At 45.2% G+C, this 21,863-nt stretch overlaps 1 protein-coding gene across 14 annotated transcripts in view; it reads left to right on the top strand.

Moving 5' to 3' along the window:
* Positions 1-21,863, top strand: part of LOC137330999 (uncharacterized) — a 149,228-nt gene that overhangs the window by 112,772 nt on the left and 14,593 nt on the right. For 3 of the 14 annotated variants that reach the window (XM_067994580.1, XM_067994581.1, XM_067994583.1), the window contains exon 1: positions 2-261. The exons of the other annotated variants lie outside the window; for them this stretch is intronic. In XM_067994580.1, the coding sequence (XP_067850681.1) occupies positions 51-261 (211 nt within the window). In that variant the 5' untranslated portion in view covers positions 2-50. Of the gene's footprint in view, position 1; positions 262-21,863 lie in introns of those variants that run through there. 14 annotated transcript variants of the gene reach the window in all.

The following is a 21,863-nucleotide window of genomic DNA, read 5'->3' as shown; positions in this document are numbered from 1 at the left end:
AGGGCAGCTTTTTTTTAATCACGAGGGTGGGCTGCAGATTGATTTGGTCGATGCGGCTTGCATCCTGCAAAGAGAGAGGGAGAGAGTGCGACAGATCAATCAGCGGGCCGTGTGGGAGACGCTGCGATCGTGCTCCCCCCTCGCCCCTGCTGCAGAAAGGAATGTCGGGAGCTCTTGCAGAGACCGGGGGAGTGCGTGACGTGTATGAATTATTTCACCCAGTATTCACATGCATGCTGAGGTCTGCAGATTATTTGAAAAGTAAGTGACGCATAGCAGAAGTCAATGATTACATTATTATTATTTTTTTTTACAAAAACCACAAGTATAGTCATGGGATGTTCAGCCTGAAGGCAGTTTGCAATCATTCGAAGGGAAATTGCACACAATAGCTCACTTGTTTTCAGCATCTCACTACATTGAACTGTAAATGCATTAAAAAAAATCATTACAGACCATTAAATAAACAGCCACACTCACCGCTGGTATAAACCATATTTTAGAGGCGTTTTTTTAAAAAAAACGACACAAGCTGCACAAATTATTGGAAAAATACACAGAGGCTGACGCTGCATTAGTCGTTTCCATGTTTTATTGCACAGAGGAGGGATTCGAATAGGATTTTTTGGCCCAAAAAACGCTAGTTCAAGATGGGATTATCTTTTCACCTCTGGCATCTAGGTTCAAATCCTGCCAGACTGATTGGGAAAGGAAAGTTTTATCTCTGTAATGGCATTGAAATGAGTTTGGGCAGCCTAGGCCCAGTTCCTGTGGGCATTGATTCACAGCTCAAACCGACCCGCATTTCAAGATTTAATTGCAATTAATTGGCAGTCTCGCTCAAAGAGGCTGTAAGGGTAGCTAGTAAGTGAGGCAGAAAATATATGCTGGTACGTTTGAGATGCAGGAATTGGGCTTAAAGCACATTGTTGGCACGATAGAGAAATGCTTTTCAAAATTATCTGTGTAGGAAATCCCCTGCAACTATTGGCACACGCATAGGGATCCCAAGCAAATATTCAAATGTTCTCGGGGATATAGGAGCATAAGAAGAAGAGAAGGCCATTCGTGCCATTGAGCCTTCTCTGTTATTTGGTTTAGCAATACAGACCTATCTCTTCCCTCCAATTTTCCTCTCTTCTCTAGATCCTTTAATACGTTCACTTCAAAAGTAAGTATCTATCTCCCGCTCTCAGTTGATTCTCCATCTGTTCCCTCCTGGGGGCCGTGAATCCACTCTTTTGCAATCTTTGAAGAAGCTTTTCCTGGATTCGCTTTTAATTGGCTTAGTTATAATTCTAAGATTATGCCTCTTTGTTCTGGATTTCCCTTGCTAGATGAAAGTCATTTCCTGTCTATTCCTGTCAATTCCTTTCATTATTTTAAACACCTCAATCAAATCAACCCTTAACCTTCTCACATCAAGAGAGATCTAAGTCTATCCAATGCCCCTATACTAAATTCTGATAGATAATGTCAACTACCTGAAGGTAAACTACATTTTTATCGCATAAAACATTTCTTTCTGGCAGATCAAAGCAACAGGAAGAGCACATGGTAAATCAACAAACGCCAAAAGCCCCTGGAACATTTGTGACGTTCTACTTGTGGTTTGCTGTATAACTGGTCTTAGATGGAATCTGATTCATTATCGTGTTCCTTATGCATTCTCAACAACAATAACTTGCATTTATATAGCGCCTCTAACATAGTTCAACATCCCAAGGCGCTTCACAGGAGCGTTATCAGACAAAGTTTTGACATCGAATCACATAAAGAGATATTAAGACACGTTGGTCAAGGAGGTAGGTTTTAAGAAGCGTCTTAAAGGAGGAGAGGGAGGTAGAGAGGCGGAGAGGTTTAGGGAGGGAATTCCAGAGTTTAGGGCCTAGGCAGCTGAAGGAACAGCCGCCAATGGTGGGACGAAGGAAATCGGGGATGCACAAGAAGTCAGAATTGGAGGAGCGCAGAGATCTCGGAGGGTTGTAGGGCTGGAGGAGGTTACAGCAATAGGGAAGGGCGATGGAGGGATTTGAGCACAGGGTCCTGATCGAAGGTTTTACACTGCATCTGGCCTTGCAACGTCGGATCTGGATGCTGACACTGGGAGCAGAAAGATGGAAGTATACTGGATTCCCCGGTATGGCATCCCTCAACTTTACCTCGATAAGTAGAAAGAATTCACTAAGGAACATAAGGGAACAATTACCAATTACAGATACTGCTATCTGAACCGTATAGTAGGACCCCCTCTCCCCCAAACCCCACTTTTCCTGCATCCAGATTTCAATGTTTGGTTATCCAGTGTTACATAGAATTTCATAGAATTTACAGCACAGAAACAGGCCATTCGGCCTAATTGGTCTATGCCGGTGTTTATGCTCCACACGAGCCTCCTCCCACCTTGCTTCATCTAACACTATCAGCATATCCATCTATTCCTTTCTCCTTCATGTGTTTATCTACCTTCCCCTTAAATACATCTATGCTATTCGTCTCAACTATTCCATGTGGTAGCAAGTTCCACATTCTAAACACTCTCTGGGTAAAGAAGTTTCTCCTGAATTCTGAATTGGATTTTTTAATGACTATTGTATATTTATGACCTCTAGTTTTGGTCTCCCCCACAAGTCAACCCTATCAACCCCTTCATATCTATCAGGCCTTCCCTTTCCTGATAGTTATAACCTCCCAGTTCTGGTATCATCTTCGTAAATCTTTTTTGCACCTTCTCCAGTCCTCTATATCCTTTTTGTAATATGGAGACCAGAACTGTCCACAGTGTTGGGAAGAGTTTTAATCTCGCAGGGTCAGAACCTCAAAGACATAAATGCTGGTTTTCCCTAATTAAAATGGCAGCTTTGCTGCCACCTTAATTCAGCAATTTATTCTCACACTTCCACCAGCTCATTTTTAATGGTTCTGCCATTGTCGTCTGTCAACGTGCAAAATGTAGAACAATGCAGATAAAGAGAGAAATTAATCCTCGGCCAGATAGAGCACAATTGTGTCTTGTGTTCAACATCAATTTCCTCGTCAGCCGTGGCATTTCCCCGAGTCACTTGCCATCTTTAAAGCAGCACTGCCTTCCCTCGGTTGGCCTAACCCCACACCTTTCTTTCAGGGGTCAACTCTTTTCATTGTGTTTACAGGCACCCCGATGTCAGCAGCAAATGCTCCCCAGGTCAGAAATAGCCTGGTTAGATTGGTCACTTCTTCAAGGTACCTAAATAACAGCCAGTCCCCGTAAAACCATACCCCAGCATGAGTGTCCTGCATATAGGAGGGGAGAAAAACTGTCGGGGCAAGAAAAAATGGTAAAAAGAGACATAATTCTATACAATGACGGTGGCAACAACAACAACAACAACTACTACTACTACTACTACTAGTACTACTACTACTACTACTACTACTACTTGCATTTGTATAGCGACTTTGAGGTAGTAAAACGTCCCAAGGCGCTTCACAGGAGCATTATCGAACAAAATTTGACACTAAGCCGTGTAAGGAGATATCAGGACAGGTGGGCAAAGAGGTAGTTTTTTAGAAGCATCTTAAAGGGGGAGAGAGAGTTGGAGAGGTTTAGGGAGGGAATTCCAGAGCTTAGGGCCTAGGCAGCTGAAGGCACGGCCGCCAATGGTGGAGGGATGAAAATCGGGGATGCACAAATTATTGTAATACGTTTGAGGATGATGCAGTGAAGGTCTTTCAAAGTATTACAATTCATTTGGAATGTGTTCAAAGCATTGGTCACCTTTACCATTCTAGGAACATAGGAATACAGGAACAGGTGTAGGCCATTCAGCCCCTCCAGCCTGCTCAGCCATTTAATTAGATCATGGCTGTTCTGTACCGTAACTCCACTTATCTGCCTTAACTCCATAATCCTTTGATACCCTTACCTAACAATTATTTCCCTGACTATTGAATGCCCAATGTCACTCTTAAAATAAATGGATGCAAAAATGTTGATGATCCCACCCCCATTTTCCGTTATATGCAAGCTCCAAGCAATTCATAAAATCAAACCTTAAAGCATAACCCCTATGGATATCACTTCACTTGGCAATCTCTGTGGGTACATCGATTCCCCTGAGGGCTCAGTGAGTTTGGTGAGCAGTTCAGCCATACTACCTGTGCTGGTTACAGGTTCAATCCCTGGTCTGTGCTGAATTGGTTATTCTCAGATAAGACAGTAGTAGGTGTGCTATAATTGGCCTGAGCATTGTCTGCCTTAGGGAGGGGCAAATGGTTCCAGATTCCTGCTCTCAACCGCTGTCCAATACCTCTGTTTGAAATGTGCCCTCATCAACATGATGAAGTTTTACCTCTGTGGTGGGCCAATTATGGGAAACAATTCTGAGGGACAGTATTAACCGTCATTTAGAAAGGCACGCATTAATCAAGGACAGTCAGCATGGATTTGTCAAGGGAAGGTCGTGTCTGACTAACTTGATTACATTTTTTGAGCAGGTAACAAGGAGGGTCGATGAGGGTAGCGTGTTTGATGTAGTGTACATAGATTTTAGCAAGGCTTTTGACAAGGTCCCACATGGCAGACTGGTCAGAAAAGTAAAAGCCCATGGGATCCAAGGGAAAGAGACAAGGTGGATCCAAAATTAGCTCAGTGGCAGGAAGCAAATGGTAATGGTCGACGGGTGTTTTTGTGACTGGAAGGCTGTTTCCAGTGGGGTTCCACAGGGTTCAGTACTAGGTCCCTTTCTTTTTGTGGTATATATTAATGACTTAGACCAAAATGTAAGGGGCATGAATTAGAAATTTGCAGATGATACAAAAATTGGCCATATAGTTGATAGTGAGGAGGAAAGCTGTAGACTGCAGGAAGTTATCAATGGACTGGTCAGGTGGGCAGAAAAGTGGCAAATGGAATTCAATCTGGAGAAGTGTGAGGTAATGCATTTGGGGAGGGCAAACAAGGCAAGGGAGTACACAATAAATGGGAGGATACTGAGAGGTGTAGAGGAACAGAGGGACTTTGCAGTGCATGTCCACAGATCCCTGAAGGTAACAGGACAGGTAGATAAGGTGGTTAAAAAGACATACTTTCCTTTATTAGCCAAGGCATAGAATATAAGAGCAGGGAGGTTATGCTAGAACTGTATAAAACTCTAGTTAGGCCACAGCTTGAGTACTGCGTACAGTTCTGGTCACCACATTACAGGAAAGATGTGATTGCACTAGAGAGGGTACAGAGGAGATTTTCGAGGATGTTGCCAGAGCTGGAGAATTTTAGCTATGAGGAAAGATTGGATAGGCTGGGGTTGTTTTCATTGGAACAGAGGAGGCTGAGAGGTGACTTAATTGGGTGTATAAAATTATGAGGGGCCTAAGTAGAATGGTTAGGGAAGACCTATTTCCCTCTACAGAGGGGTCAGTGACCAGGGGTCATAGATTTAAAGTAATTGGTAGAAGGATTAGAGAGGAGCTGAGGAGAAATTTTTTCACCCAGAGGGTGGTGGGGGTCTGGAACTCACTATCTGAGAGGGTGGTAGAGGCAGAAACCTTCAACTCATTTAAAAAGTACTTGGATGTGCACCTGAAGTGCCGTAACCTACAGGGCTACGGACCAAGTGCTCGAAATTGAGAATAAGCTGGATAGCTCTTTTTCGGCCAGCACAGATACAATGGGCAGAATGGCATTCTTCTGTGCCGTAACTTTCTATGATTCTATGAACCTGGCTGCGATGTCCCCTTGAGATCAAATTGCCACTTGGACAAGATATCAAACCACCTTCCAGCAAGGAATCAGCACCTGAAGGAGAGGAAGGGAGAAAATTGGCAAAAAAAGTAAAGCTGTACAATTAACTGATTATTTTCCATTTTTTGATTACTTGATTATTTTCCATTTTTGGTATCTATTGCAACCGGCAGAGCAGATGGAGGCTATAGTACACTGATGGGGGCTGTGGGAAGTGGATGGAGGCTGTGGGAAGTGGATGGGGGCTGTGGGAAGTGGATGGGGGCTGTGGGAAGTGGATAGGGGCTGTGGGAAGTGGATAGGGGCTGTGGGAAGTGGATAGGGGCTGTGGGAAGTGGATAGGGGCTGTGGGAAGTGGATGGGGGCTGTGGGAAGTGGACGGAGGCTGTGGGAAGTGGATGGGGGCTGTGGGAAGTGGATGGGGGCTGTGGGAAGTGGATAGGGGCTGTGGGAAGTGGATGGGGGCTGTGGGAAGTGGATAGGGGCTGTGGGAAGTGGATGGGGGCTGTGGGAAGTGGATAGGGGCTGTGGGAAGTGGATGGGAAGTGGATGGGGGCTGTGGGAAGTGGATGGGGGCTGTGGGAAGTGGACGGAGGCTGTGGGAAGTGGATGGGGGCTGTGGGAAGTGGATGGGAAGTGGACGGAGGCTGTGGGAAGTGGATAGGGGCTGTGGGAAGTGGATGGGGGCTGTGGGAAGTGGATGGGAAGTGGATGGGGGCTGTGGGAAGTGGATGGGGGCTGTGGGAAGTGGATGGGGGCTGTGGGAAGTGGATGGGGGCTGTGGGAAGTGGATGGGGGCTGTGGGAAGTGGAAGGGAAGTGGATGGAGGCTGTGGGAAGTGGACGGAGGCTGTGGGAAGTGGATGGGAAGTGGACGGAGGCTGTGGGAAGTGGATGGGAAGTGGATGGGGGCTGTGTGATGTGGATGGAGGCTGTGGGAAGTGGATGGGAAGTGGATGGGGGCTGTGGGAAGTGGATGGAGGCTGTGGGAAGTGGATGGGAAGTGGATGGGGGCTGTGGGAAGTGGATGGAGGCTGTGGGAAGTGGATGGGAAGTGGATGGAGGCTGTGGGAAGTGGATGGGAAGTGGACGGAGGCTGTGGGAAGTGGATGGGGGCTGTGGGAAGTGGATGGGGGCTGTGGGAAGTGGATGGGGGCTGTGGGAAGTGGATGGAGGCTGTGGGAAGTGGATGGGAAGTGGATGGGGGCTGTGGGAAGTGGATGGGGGCTGTGGGAAGTGGATGGGAAGTGGATGGAGGCTGTGGGAAGTGGATGGGAAGTGGACGGAGGCTGTGGGAAGTGGATGGGGGCTGTGGGAAGTGGATGGGAAGTGGACGGAGGCTGTGGGAAGTGGATGGGAAGTGGACGGAGGCTGTGGGAAGTGGATGGGGGCTGTGGGAAGTGGATGGGAAGTGGACGGAGGCTGTGGGAAGTGGATGGGGGCTGTGGGAAGTGGATGGGAAGTGGACGGAGGCTGTGGGAAGTGGATGGGGGCTGTGGGAAGTGGATGGGAAGTGGACGGAGGCTGTGGGAAGTGGATGGGAAGTGGATGGGGGCTGTGGGAAGTGGATGGGGGCTGTGGGAAGTGGACGGAGGCTGTGGGAAGTGGATGGGAAGTGGACGGAGGCTGTGGGAAGTGGATGGGGGCTGTGGGAAGTGGATGGGAAGTGGACGGAGGCTGTGGGAAGTGGATGGGGGCTGTGGGAAGTGGATGGGAAGTGGACGGAGGCTGTGGGAAGTGGATGGGAAGTGGATGGGGGCTGTGGGAAGTGGATGGGGGCTGTGGGAAGTGGACGGAGGCTGTGGGAAGTGGACGGAGGCTGTGGGAAGTGGATGGGGGCTGTGGGAAGTGGACGGAGGCTGTGGGAAGTGGATGGGGGCTGTGGGAAGTGGACGGGGGCTGTGGGAAGTGGACGGAGGCTGTGGGAAGTGGATGGGGGCTGTGGGAAGTGGACGGGGGCTGTGGGAAGTGGACGGAGGCTGTGGGAAGTGGACGGAGGCTGTGGGAAGTGGACGGAGGCTGTGGGAAGTGGATGGAGGCTGTGGGAAGTGGATGGGGGCTGTGGGAAGTGGATGGAGGCTGTGGGAAGTGGATGGGGGCTGTGGGAAGTGGATGGGGGCTGTGGGAAGTGGATGGAGGCTGTGGGAAGTGGATGGGGGCTGTGGGAAGTGGATGGGGGCTGTGGGAAGTGGATGGAGGCTGTGGGAAGTTGATGGAGGCTCCTTAGTTGCGATCCGAGGAATTTGGGGATCTTTGCCTTTGACCCACTCTCCATCCTGCATTGTTGTTTGAAACATGTTCAGATGGAATTGGGTTAATTCTACTTTTCTGGCAGTCTTGTTCACTGACACCGACAAACAGGAGCAGACTGTAATGTCTTGTCATCAAACCAGTGGACGTGAACTGTAGAGATATCAGTTTTGATTTTATTGCATGTTACAGGGAAGTATGTATATTTCATACTGTTCTACCTTTCAGATGAGACGTTAAGCCAACCAGACAGACGTCTGCCTCCTCAGGTGGACATAAAAGATCCCATGGCACTATTTCGAAGAAGAGCAGGGGAGTTCTCCCCGGTGTCCTGGCCAATATTTATCCCTCAACCAACGTCACTAAAAACAGATTATCTGGTCATTATCACATTGCTGTTTGTGGGATCTTGCTGTGCGCAAATTGGCTGCCACGTTTCCCTACGTTACAACAGTGACTACACTTCAAAAATGCATTTCATTGGTTGTAAAGTGTTTTGGGACGTCCTGGGGTCGTGAAAGATGCTTTATGGAGGAGGAGGGGTGTTTGTGGGAGCTGTGAAGATAGCCAAGGGCCTGCTCTGTGCTTTGTCCACCAAGTTAGATTGATGTTGAAGAGCCCCATCCTGGCTTGTCGTCAGAGAAGGGGAAGAAAATGTGTAGGTCGTCAGTCTTCTCCACTATCCCGCAAATGAACTGTCAGCTTTTCTAAATGAACAACTTCACCGAGTGAATTTAACTGGAATCAGAGGATTGGGGACCTGAGTTCAATAAAACTCTTGTCTTTTGGCAATAGAGCATCAAGACATAGTGCGCGTCTAATAATGCTGCGAGAGGGAAAGTAGCGCATTGGCCTTTCCGACAGCCCCACTGTTACATGTGACGCCCGGTTTGTTTATCCGCATGTTTACATTTGACGCTTGCTTAGATTGGATGATGGATAAGCGGTGTCTGTGTGTCGTCTCCCTGCGTTTCCGTTGCTCCTTATCCCTGATGGCAAAATTGTAGAACCAATGTTTGTGCCAACACAAGGTTTGTTACTCTCCTGCGATCCGCCCTGTGATTGTGCCATGTAATAAACAACAACAACTTGCATTTATATAGCGCCTTTAACGTAGTAAAACGTCCCAAGGCCCTTCACAGGATCGATTATCAACAAAATTTGACACCGAGTCACATAAGGAGATATTAGGACAGGTGACCAGAAGCTTGGTCGAAGAGGTAGATTTTAAGGAGCAACTTAAAGGAGGAGAGAGAGGTAGAGAGGCAGAGAGGCTTAGGGAGGGAATTCCAGAGCTTAGGGCCGAGGCAGCTGCAGGCACAGCCGCCAATGGTGGAGCGATTAAAATCGGGGATGCGCAAGAGGCCAGAATTGGAGGATCGCAGTGATCGCAGGTAGGAGGTTACAGAGATAGGGAGCGGCGAGGCCCTGGATGGATTTGAAAACAAGGATGAGTATTGTAAAATTGAGGCTTTGCTTGACTGGGAGCCAATATAGGTCAACGAGCACAGGGGTGATGGGCGAAAGGGAATTGGTCTGAATAAGGATATGGGCAGCAGAGTTTTAGATGAGCTCAAGTTTATGGAGGGTGGAAGATGGGAGGCCAGCCAGGAGAACATTGGAATAGTCAAGTCTAGAGGTAACAAAGGCATGGATGAGGATTTCAGCAGCAGATGAGCTGAGGCAGGGGCAGAGATGGGCGATGTTACAAAGGTGGAAGTAATTGGTCTTTGTGATGGAGCGGATATGTGGTCGGAAGCTCATCTCAGGGTCAAATAGGATGCCAAGGGTGCCACCAGTCTGGTTCAGCCTCAGATAGGGACTTGTGCAAAAGACAGAGAGTTGTCAAGTCATTTTTTTATATGCAGACTGTGATCGAGATGTTGTTACTACCTCAAAGGGGATGGTCCAGTTTGTCAAAGGCAGGAAGAGCTTGCCCATCTACGATCATTATATAGGCCCCAATTTTAACTCCGGGCGGGTTTTGGGAAGGTTGGATGACGTGGTGAGTTCAAAACTCACCCACTGCTCCTGAAATGAGGCCCAGACTAATGTAAACCCTGGCCCCCATTTGAAATTCCATCGGCTGATTTCCTGTCTGGAATGGGTAGGATGTCGGAAAAGTCTCGCCGACACAAGGCAGGTGGTGGGATTGGCCTTTTCAGGCCCTGTATCCTCTTCCCCCTGTCTTCCCACTGGCGGGAAAACCTCAATGGCTTTGTCGCTCAGGTCACCAGTTAAAATTGCAATCGGGTCTCAATGACATCATCAGGACCTGACATGCATATGTGAAGAAGGACTCTGTACTTGCCACCTGATCAGTAGAACAGGTTAAAATCCCAAACGGTGGGATCCTGGGTTAACGTGTAGTAATATCGTTAATGCATTTGTGAAGATTTGCTCTAATCTTTTACCAAGATTGTGAGCACGTTCATTTTACGATTTCACCGGTAATATTGTCTGATGGAGACCGCCACAAACACATTTGTGACGCTACACATAGTGACCAAAGCAATTCTTCTCTCCCATGTTGGCATTTGGTGAATGCTTATAGCAGACGCTGATCCGATGTAGAACCAGAGTCTGGCAACCTCTTGTTCCTATGGAAACTGGAAAAGTAACGATGGCAGCACTGCTGTAGAGTTTCTTCTATTCAAATAAACTGATTAAACAAATGGTGGAGGAGGAGTGGAGAATATATTGATGCCTTAGGCTGAGCTTTTCTTTAAAGAGACTTGTATGTGTACAGCACCTCATCTCGCCTCTCAATGAATTACTTTTAAATGCAGTCGGTTGTTATGGCAATAACCTGGACAATATTTATCCCTCAACTAACAGCACTAAAAAAACGATGATCTCATTGCTGTTTGTGGGAGCTTGCTGTGCGCAAATTGGCTGCCGGGCTTCTGTACGTTACAACTGTGACTTCACTTCAAAAACACTTCATTCGCTTTAAAGCAATTTGGGACGCCCTGAGGTCATGATAGGTGCTATATAAATGCAAGTCTTTTGATATTGTAGTCTTTAAAATTCTTAACATGCGTGAAGAACTGGCCTTAAGCAATTAATCTACTCTTCATGGGCAATGTAGAACTTTATGAAGAACAAAAGTCCTGTGAAACAGATACACTTAATGCCTGTCTGCACATGGAGCCATCTGGTCCACATCATTTGTAGTCTTAAGGATTAATCATACAACAGTCGCCTGGGTTGACACTGAATTGAGAACAAGGATCTTTGGTGTTACGGATATATCGGATAGAGCATTATCCTAGAATTAGGCAACATTCCAACGTTAATTAGTATCAGATTAGGCAAGAAACCTTCATACGATTAACGATAATGATTTTAATATAGAGTCCCAACTGATCCATGGGGGCACCTTGTCAGGAGAAAGTGCTGCCTTCCTCGAATTAAAGCCATTATATTCTGTAATACCAGTATGTCTGGACGCTGAAGGCACTGTAGGGGGGTGGGGGGCGGAGAGAAACCATTGTGTGGACCGTCCTTATAGAGTTTGACGCCTTATGTGGATAGAGACAACTGCTGCAGCCAAATTTCCTCTTTCCCACATTTCAGATATTTATCTCTCTCTCTCTTTCCTTTTAACTGTATCAAGTAAAAGAATGAATATTTTAATCATATGCAATGACATAAATCTGCAGCAGGTATATAAGTGATCCCCGAGTTCAAAAATGGCTCACTAACATGACCATCACCAAAGTTACTAAGAGAGGCCGTATATTGAGTTTGGATGGAACTCAGAACCCATCTATTTTAAGGAAATATGCTTTTTAATTCATAATACTTTCTCCTTCCTTAAGACAAATAACCTGGAAGTAACTCAAAAGGATGAAACTGAAACTCAAGATATACTTCTGTCCCACCTGGCTCACAAGGAAACCTAAAATTAAATATAATGATTGACTTGTCTGGACCTTTTCTGGCCCACGATCCACCCTCCTGGCAGCTCTGACCCAATGGGGAAGGCCCATCACTGCTTCCCCTGCTCAGGCCTCCAACTTACATTGAAGTTCAGGCCCCTCTGGGTGTCCCATTCGCCTGCTCAGAAGAGCAGGTTAAGATCGGGACATGGCAGGAAGGCAGCGAGATCGAAACAGGTAAATCGCTGTCCTCATTTTAACTGTCCCCTTCGCCCAGTCTCCGCCAGACAGAGGAGTTAAAATCAGGCCCAGTGTGAATCTGTTCATACTGTGGGTAGATTGTTCGGTGTGATGATTGTAGAACTCAGAACATCATTAACACATCAAGAAATTTGTAAAATTCCTTCCCCCACCCCCCTCAGTTCAATCATGAAAAACAGATTTTAACGTATGATTTGCCGCTGTCCTTTGTACAGAGTTTGAGTCATGTGGTTTAGCTTTACAGTAGTTCGTGTTCCTGCCTTTCGAGCCCACATTGGCAGGACAGGAAGCCATCTGAGCAACCAGCTTACTGAACCGGAGGGAAATGGATAACTTGCAGTTTTGCTTTTGAAACAAAATCTGCAGAGTTTTGAGAAAGGCGGAAGGCGAATTCGCAGAAATGCACCAAAAGGTGTCGCCTTAATTTCCTCATACCGTACACTGCTTTTTAAAGGGGTTATTCCTTAGGGGTACCTACACTACATGTTTTGTGTCAGTGCGAAGCTGTTTCATCTTCATGTCGATTTTAACCTAGCCCACCTGACGGGAATGGGACAGGTTCAGGCCAGCTGCCCCTATTATGCCCTGTCAGTCAATGGAGAGTAAAATCAGGCGGCATGTCAAACATCCTACACCTTTGACTTTGATTGGTGCCCTGCTTGTCATTAAACAAAAAACAAAACATACCGGCCAACTCATGGACGAATAAGGAGAAAAATAAAATCTAAAAGGGAGTGATGCAAAAAAATTAAGGTTAGCAATACAGGGCAAAAAAAATCCAGCAGAAATAGCCAAAGTAGAAAGCAGAAGTAAAAAAAGTTAAGTTGCAGGGCTATGACAGAGCATAAAAATACTGTCAGTCAACATAAAGGGTGACAAGATTTTCATAAATTCATGAAATCATAGAATCATAGAAAGTTAAGACACAGAAGAAGGCCGTTCGGCCCATCGTGTCCATGCCAGCCGAAAAAGAGCTATCCAGCTTAATCCCACATTCCAGCACTTGGTCCGTAGCCCTGTAGGTTACGGCACTTCAACTGCACATCCAAGTGCTTTTTAAATGCAATGAGGCTTTCTGCCTCGACCACCCTTTCGGGCAGTGAGTTCCAGACCCCCACCACCCTCTGGGTGAAAAAAGTTTTCCTCAGTTCCCCTCTAATCCTTCTGCCAATTACTTTAAATCTATGATTCCTGGTCACTGACCCCTCTGCTAAGGGAAATAGGTCCTCCCTATCCATTCTATCTAGTCCCGTGATAATTTTATACACCTTAATTAAATCTCCCCTCGGCCTCCTTTGCTCCAAAGAAAACAACCCCAGCCTATCCAATCTTTTCTCATAGCTAAAATTCTCCGACCCTGGCAACATCCTCATAAATCTCCTCTGTACTCTCTCTAGTGCAATCACATCTTTACTGTGGTGACCAGAACTGAATGCAGTACTCAAGTTATGGCCTAACTAGAGTTTTATACAGTTCTAGCATAACCTCCCTGCTCTTATATTCTATGCCTCGGCTAATAAAGGCAAGTATCCCGTATGCCTTTTTAACCATCTTATTTACCTGTCCTGCTACCTTCAGGGATCTGTAGACGTGCACTCCAAGGTCCCTCTGTTCCTCTACACCTTTCAGTATCCTTCCATTTATTGTGCACTCCCTTGCCTTGTTTGCAGCCCCCCCCCACCCAATGCATTGCCTCACATTTCTCTGGATTGAACTCCATTTGCCACTTTTCTGCCCACCTGACCAGTCCATTAATATCTTCCTGCTCCTCACTATCACACGGCCAATTTTTATGTCATCTGCAAACTTCTTGATCAAGCCCCCGAAATAATCGGATTTTCAAAGAAGCTAGTGGAGATTGAAGAGAGATGCCTCACCTCTTTATTTGCAAAAGAGGGTGGAGGAAGGGTTGGAGCAATATCCGAGGAGGATGTGAAGGAACAACTCGTATTAAAATACAATGTGAGCATTGACACCACTGTGTCAGCCAATGAATTGGAGGCGGGGCGGTACTTACTGCAGGATTCACAGCAAACAATCAATTTTACAGCAAACAAAGTCTATTTACTCAGCAAACAGAGTCTAGTTAAACAGAGTCTCTATGAACTACAGCAAACAGAACTCATGGCTGAAACTACAGCAAAGTCTCCCAATAAAAGCAGGATTATTTCTCCAGCAATATGCAGTGAGTGGAGGATAGTTACATAATATAAATTGTGTGCGTAAAATCGATCACAGTCACTTACATTAGTGTGGTCTCCAAGCGTGATCGATGGGGGAGTTACCCAATCATCTCCATTCTGGCCGGGAATAGTGGTGTCACTATATACAGCCATTAAAATATTAAAAAGGAGACAGTATTAAAAGAGTTAACAGGAATTAAAATTGGATAAGTCACCAGGCTCAGATGACCTGTACTCCACAATGAAGAGGAAGGTTTTTGAGGAACTAGGGTTATGTTTCAAAATTCTTTGGAAACGAGAATTATACCAAAGGACTGGAGGGTGGAAAATGTTACAAAAAAGGGGGAAGGGATGAGATAGGTAATTGTAGAGCCATTAGCCTCACATTGGTATCAGGAAAACTAATAGGGATCATAATAAGAATCACATTACTGAGCACTTAGAAAAGTATCAGAGTGAGTCAACATGGATTTGTAAAGGGCAGATCATGCTTAATTAGTTTATTCCAATTTGTGAAGAAATTAGTGAATGGATAGACAAAGGGAATTCAGCGGATGTTATATGTTTGGACTTTCAATTAGCATTTTGATAAAGTGCCACATAAATGACTTGGGAAGATTAAGGCCCATGACATGACTGCAAAGTGGTGGCTTGGAGGGAGGGATAGCTGAAAGCAGAGCGTGGGAGTAAATGGATATTAATTAGCATTGGCAAGGCACACCTAGTGGTGTACCCCAGGGATCTGTGTTGGGATCTCTTTTGTTTTCTACATTCATAACATGATTCGGACATAGTTATAAATATCAAGATTTGTTGACGAAATCAAATTAGGAAGCACGTCAAACTGTGAGGAATAGTGCAGAAGACTACAAGAGGACACAGGCAGATTGAGGGAGTGGGCAAGTATGTGGTAAATGCAGTTCAATGAACATAGTATGAATAGTGCATTCTGGGGAAAAGACAGGGAATTGATAATGGTCAAATTCTCAATGGAGTGCAGATACACAGACATTTAAAAAAGTAGAATTACGGGAGGGTGGGGTGGGGTGGGGTGGGGGGTGGAGCCAGAATCTGCACTAGACATTGGTTAGGACACAGTTGTATGCAATCTTGGGCGTCTCATGAAAGAAAGACGATGGAAGCCCTGGAAAGCAGATTCAGCAGATATAAGAAAGAAAGGACATCTGGGCCTGGTGACTTATCCAATTGTAATTCCCATTGTCTTTCAGGACATCTCAAAGCACTTCACAACCAAAGGACCACTTTTTAATTGTTATAATGTAGGAAAAACAGCAGCCAATTTGCACAAAGCAAGATCCCACAAACAGCAATGAGATCATGACCAGATAATCTGTATTAGTGGTGTTGATTGAGGGATAAATATCAGCCAGGTCACAGGGGAGAACTTCAAATTGTGCCATGGGATCTTTTATGTCCACCTAAGAGGACAGAAAGGACCATAATTTAACATCTCATCCAAAAGGTAGCACCTCTGACAGTGCAGCACTCCCTTAGTACTGGGCACATCAGCCTAGATTTTGTGCTCAAGTCTCTGGAGTGGGATTTGAACCCACAACCTTCTGACTCAGAGGCAAGAGTGCTACCCACTGGGCCACTGCTGACCCCTTTGTCTTATGATCTGTTATCACAAGAGACTTGAATAAGTAGGGGTGTATGCACTGCAGCAGAGAAGGATCAAGGGAGATCTAATAGAAGTGATCCAAGCTCTAACAGGATTTAAGAGCATAGATAGTGAAAGATTGATTCCAGTAGTTGGTGAATTGGTAACAAAGAGCTGTCAATTTAAGAGGCATAACAGGCTAGATTAGAAGACATTTATTTATACAATGGGTGATTAGGATTGTGGAATATATTATCACAAACAAAACCGATTCAATCACAAAGTTTTGGGGAGAACTAAAGAAAAACTTGAAGAAAAATAATTAAGGGTATGGGGAAACAGCAGGAAAATGGCACTGCAGTCGATAGCTTTAGTGTGGAGCGAGCAACTTCACAGGCACGATTTGAGGCCAAAGTGGACTCCTGCTGTGCTTAAGTTTCTATGATTGACTCAAATGCAGTTTAAAGACCATCAAGACATTTGCCATAGCATTTGATGTGCTTTCTGTATAGAGCTTGTTAATCACTATGGTGAAGGTTCGATATTCAGGGTGAAATAGATACAGGAATTCCAGCTGGAGTGCTATACTTTTACATTAACATAAATCCAATTTACAGTGGGTCTATAAAAAGCCCGTATAAAAGACAATCTGCAATTGATCAAAAAAATTCAATAGTAGGGTTGCCAACTCTCCAGGATTGCCCTGGAGTTTCCAGGAATTGAAGATTAATCTCCAGGACACTGCTGGGAGCAAAACCCAGGAGAAAAATCACAGTGGCATTGAAAAAAAAATGTTTTTCTTTCAACACTTGTTTAGTTATAAAAATGTTGGAGTTGGGAAATAAAAGGCTGTTTGACTGACAGTCAAGAATCATCCAATCAGGTAATGAGGAGTCAGTTTGCTTTCCAATTGGCTGTGGGAAGGCTTTGCGCTGTGAGGATGGACGTGTTGGACGACCAATAGGGGAAGCGTGGGGGCGGGGCGGTTGGAAGGAGCCGCTCATGTGATGAAACCTCCAGGAATACCTCCAACCAGAGTTGGCAACCCTATTCAATGGTCGCAGCTCTTTTAGCCAGTATAGGGTCTCACAACAACAACAACAACAACAACAACATGCATTTATATAGCGCCTTTATCATAGTAAAACATCCTAAGGCACTTCACAGGAGCGTTATCAAACAAAATTTGACATCGAGCTACATAAGGCGACCTAAGGACAGGTGACCAAAAGCTTGGTCAAAGAGGTAGATTTCAAGGAGCGTCTTAATGGAGGAGAGCGAGGTGGAGAGGCAAAGACGTGAATGATGGAGCGATGAAAATCAGGGATGCATAAGACTTGACTACTACTGCTTGAGTAAAAATACAAGCCTAGTTTCCAGCTGGCATCTATGGGTCTTCAGTGGTCATTTTACAAGTTGGTGCTACTAGCAGGGACCCTCTCCCGCCACAGTGTAAATCAGAAATTCAGACATGCCCTGCTCACGATTTGTCCACTGCACACCCAAATTTCTGATTTGCAGTGCCAGTAGGGAAAGTTCCTCACCAGCGCCGTAAACTCGAAGTTCAACTGGACCTGGCCATGTCAATACCATGGTTACGGGGGACAGAGTGAGTGACTCCTCAAAACCCCGCCAACATCTCTACAAGGGTCAAGTTAGGAGCATGATGGAATACTCACCATTCACTTGGGTGCATGCAGCCACAACAACATCCAAGAAATTCAACACATCTAGGACACAGCAGTCCACTTGATCAGCAGTCCTGCCACTAGACTTGATATTCATGCTCTTCACCACCAGCGCACTGTGGCTGCAGTATGTACGACCTACGAGATGCAATGCAGCAACTCAACAAGCTTACTTTGACAACACTCCCTGCACTCAACCTCTACCATTGAGAAGGACAAAAGCATCAAAGATGTGGGTACATCTTCACCTTAAGTTCCCCTTCAAGTCACACACCATCCTGATTTGTTCAAGTATCACCATTTCTTCATCATTGTTGGATTTCTCTGCGTATCATCACTGCGCCAGCACCACAAGGACTGCAGAAGTTCAAGAAGAAGGCCCACCACCACCTTCTTAGGACCATTAGGGATGGGCAATATATGCAGTCATGCCAGTATCACCACAAACCGTGATCAAATAAAAAAATTACCCTTTCTATGTATATGTGTGCGTGAGGAATATATACACACATAAAATTCAACAGCTGTTTTCTTGAAATTGAACATTAGCATTAACAAAGACATACTTTGGCCCCCTCACTTCAAATCTCTCTCACAGTCTTCTCTCTCCCCCACTCATAGAATCGTAGAATCGTTATAGCACAGAAGGAGGCCATTTGGCCCATCGAGCCTGTGCCCGTTCTTTGTAAGAGCAATCCAGTTAGTCCCATTCCCCCTCCCCACCGTGCTCTTTCCCTGTAACCCTGCAAGCTTTTGCCCTTCATATCAACTCTTTCTCTCTCACTTCTCTCTTTCTCTCTCTCTCTGTCGCCTTGATCAACTTTCTAAAATTTTTAGAACACAAACCAAAAGCTACAGCAGGTTGTGTCGCACACACTTTGACACAACCTCTTTAAAAAAAAAACTCAATGTAAATTTTACCTCAACTGAGCCGTTGAAATTTGTCAGCTAGCTTTTCAAAAATATTTGCCGAAAAGCTACTGAGCCCAATTTTGAAGAAACTGACAAAAAATATCGAATCAGTACAGCTGACGGAAGGGTACTGAGGCATCCTGGGAAAGCCGAGGGTACACTGCACATGCTCAGACGGCACGATCCAAATTCAGCTCAAAGAGTCACGGGTCTGGGCAAAAATATCTGCCTGGAATTTCCACAGGGTTCGGCTAATTTCCTTTGAAGCCCCAGAGACCAATGTAAACTGCCCATTATTATGCTTTCTCCAGGGTTTCTGCAGGAGTTCTGGTAGGTGATCGAGGAACCTCCCCCGCCACCCTGCCCAACCTGTGGAAATCCTACCCCATCAACTTTAAGCCCAGGCTTTTGGGAGAGGTTGGGGCCTTCGAGTGAACGATTTAATGAAGGTGTTAAAAGACAATGCAATGAATAAATGTAATCATGTTATTTGTGTAAATATATAATTGTTGATCTTTAAAATTTGCTTTGAACCCTTACTTTGGACATTAGAAATTTTAGTCACTGAAGAGAAAAGAAATTTCAGAAAACATTTTGAGAGAATTGTGGGAACCCGGTGGCCACATTATGCAATCAGTTTACATCGGCAAATCCCGCAGTTAATGTGGACATAGGAATTAATAATGCAAAAGAGTTGACGCAAAAAATGTCAAAAACATGACAGGAAGAATTAAATGCATTAAAAATAGAGAAAGAACGCTATTTTTTTCTGATTTAGATAAATTGGCTTCTCCCCAAGGGCAGGACTAACAAGCCGCAATCACCTCCTAATTTACCTCAGAGTGTGTCTATTCAGATCATTTCCCCACATGAATTACTCGAGTTGGGCCCTTAAAGGGGCAGGTTAGGTTAAACATTGCTCCGTGTGAACATCACAACACTGGTCCCGTCCCCAGACTGACTGTGAGCAGTGCCACAGGAGGTAAGCTCACTCGTTCAAATGAATAAATTCATGGCGGCAGTCTGAAATTATAGGGAAATTAAATGGAGATATGCAGTCCAGGCTGGGGTGTGTAGTGGCATAAACAAACTATTGCAATTCAGCCCCGCTGGAAACAGCAGTTCAGCCTTTTCTGGAGAAGGAGGAGGAAAAGAGCATCTTAAGAACGGCACTCATAGCTACTTTGAGTTGGTTTCAATACCTCACAATAATCACAACTTACATTGATGTCGTACCTTTCGGACAACATAAAGTTCCAAAGGTGCTTTGCAGGGAAAGTGACAGTGCCCAATCAAGCATTTAGGGGAGGGAACCAGAGAATGGTTCAATAAGTTGGTTTTGAGGTTTGTGGCTTTTAGTTCTATTAAATCCTTCTATTTTTATAAGAGCCCTTCCACTTCCTGCATAGAAGTTGTATGATTATGTTGCCTCCTAATTGCATTCAGTGTCTTGATGATACCAGAACTGAGAGGCTACAACTATCAGGAAAGTCTGAACAGGCTGGAGCTCTTTTTTGTCCAGAAGAGAGAAAGCCGAGAGGTGACCTGTTAGAGGCCTATAAAGTTATGAAGGGGTTTGATAGGGTAGACGTAGAGAAGATGTTTCCACTCATGGGGGAGACCAGAACTAGGGGCCGTAAATATAAAATAGTCACTAATAAATCCAATAAAGAATTCAGGAGAAACTTCTTTATATGGAGAGTGGTGAGAATGTGGAACTCACTAGCACATGGAGTAGTTAAGGTGAATAGCATAGATGCATTTAAGGGAAAGCTAGATAAGTACATAAGGGAGAAAGGAATAGAAGGAAATGCTAATAGGGTGAGATGAAGTAGGGTGAGAGGAGGCTCCTGTGTAGCATAAACACCGGCATAGACCAGTTGGGTTGAATTGCCTGTTTCTGTGCTGTAAAATTCTATGTAATTCTATGGATACATATTAATGACTTAGACTATATTAATGACTTGGACTTGGGTGTACAGGGCACAATTTCAAAATGTGCAGATGAAACAAAACTTGGAAGTGTAGTAAACAGTGAGGAGGATAGTGATAGACTTCAAGAGGACATAGACAGGCTGGTGGCATGGGCGGACACGTGGCAGATGAAATTTAGCACAAAAAAATGCAAAGTGATACATTTTGGTAGGAAGAACAAGGAGAGGCAATATAAACAAGAGGGCACAACTCTAAAAGGGGTTCAGGAACAAAGAGATCTGGGGGTATATGTGTACGACTCGTTGAAGGTGGCAAGGCAGGTTGAGAAAGCGGTTAAAAAAGCATATGGGATTCTGGACTTTATAAATAGAGGCATAGAGTACATAAGTATGGAAGTCATGATGAACCTTTGTAAAACACTGGTTCGGCCACAACTGGAGTATTGTGTCCAGCTCTGGGCACCGCACTTTAGGAAAGACATGAAGGTCTTCGAGTGGGGTGCAGAAGAGATCGACTAGAATGATTCCAGGGAAGAGGGGCTTTAGTTACGTGGATAGACTGGAGAAGCTGGGGTTGTCCTCCTTGGAGCAGAGACGGTTGTGAGGAGATTTGATAGAGGTGTTCAAAATCATGAAGGGTCTAGACAGAGTAGATAGAGAGAAACTGTTCCCATTGGTGGAAGGGTCAAGAACCAGAGGACATAGATTTAAGGTGATTGGCAAAAGAACCAAAGGTGACATGAGGAAAAACTTTTTTACACAGCTAGTGGTTAGGATCTGGAATGCACTGCCCGAGGGGGTGGTGGAGGCAGATTCAATCATGGCCTTCAAAAGGGAACTGGATAAGTACTTGAAAGGAAAAAAAATGCAGGGGTACGGGGATAGGGCGGGGAAGTGAGACTAGCTGGATTGCTCTTGCAGAGAGCCAGCATGGGCTTGATGGGCTGAATGGCCTCCTTCCGTGCTGTAACCTTTCTATGATTCTGTGAAATTGTTTTGCTAGTGAGCAAGAAAAATACAAATATGAGTCTTTCTAACAGTAGAGAGAACTACGCTTAATTCCAGCTCAGTTGACATCCAACATCTGGGCAGGCATTGGATAGAGGCCCAGAGGCACATCGAACAGCCTGTCTGCCAAAGGCCATAGCTGAATGGGAACTAGGTCATAATTGATTCCCCGATCTGTATACTGAGTATCACTGACATGATGCGTGGAACAGGGATGTACCATTGACCCGCTCTCAACTTACATGAAATGCTCATCAGGGTGTTAAGCTCTCTGACTAGCCAGACAGGGCTGGCGTGTGGCAGTACTTTGCAGTTGCTTGATTCCAAGCAAAAGGAAGCTCATGTTCACTGAGGAGAGAGGCCCCTTAACCGTGTGAAGGATCATCTGTATCTGGTGCTCC

Source organism: Heptranchias perlo, chromosome 13 (genome assembly GCF_035084215.1).
Source record: "Heptranchias perlo isolate sHepPer1 chromosome 13, sHepPer1.hap1, whole genome shotgun sequence".
In the NCBI taxonomy this organism is placed as follows: Eukaryota; Metazoa; Chordata; class Chondrichthyes; order Hexanchiformes; family Hexanchidae; genus Heptranchias; species Heptranchias perlo.
The sequence above is the reverse complement of the archived record's forward strand: the minus strand, read 5'-3'. Positions and strand labels throughout refer to the sequence as shown.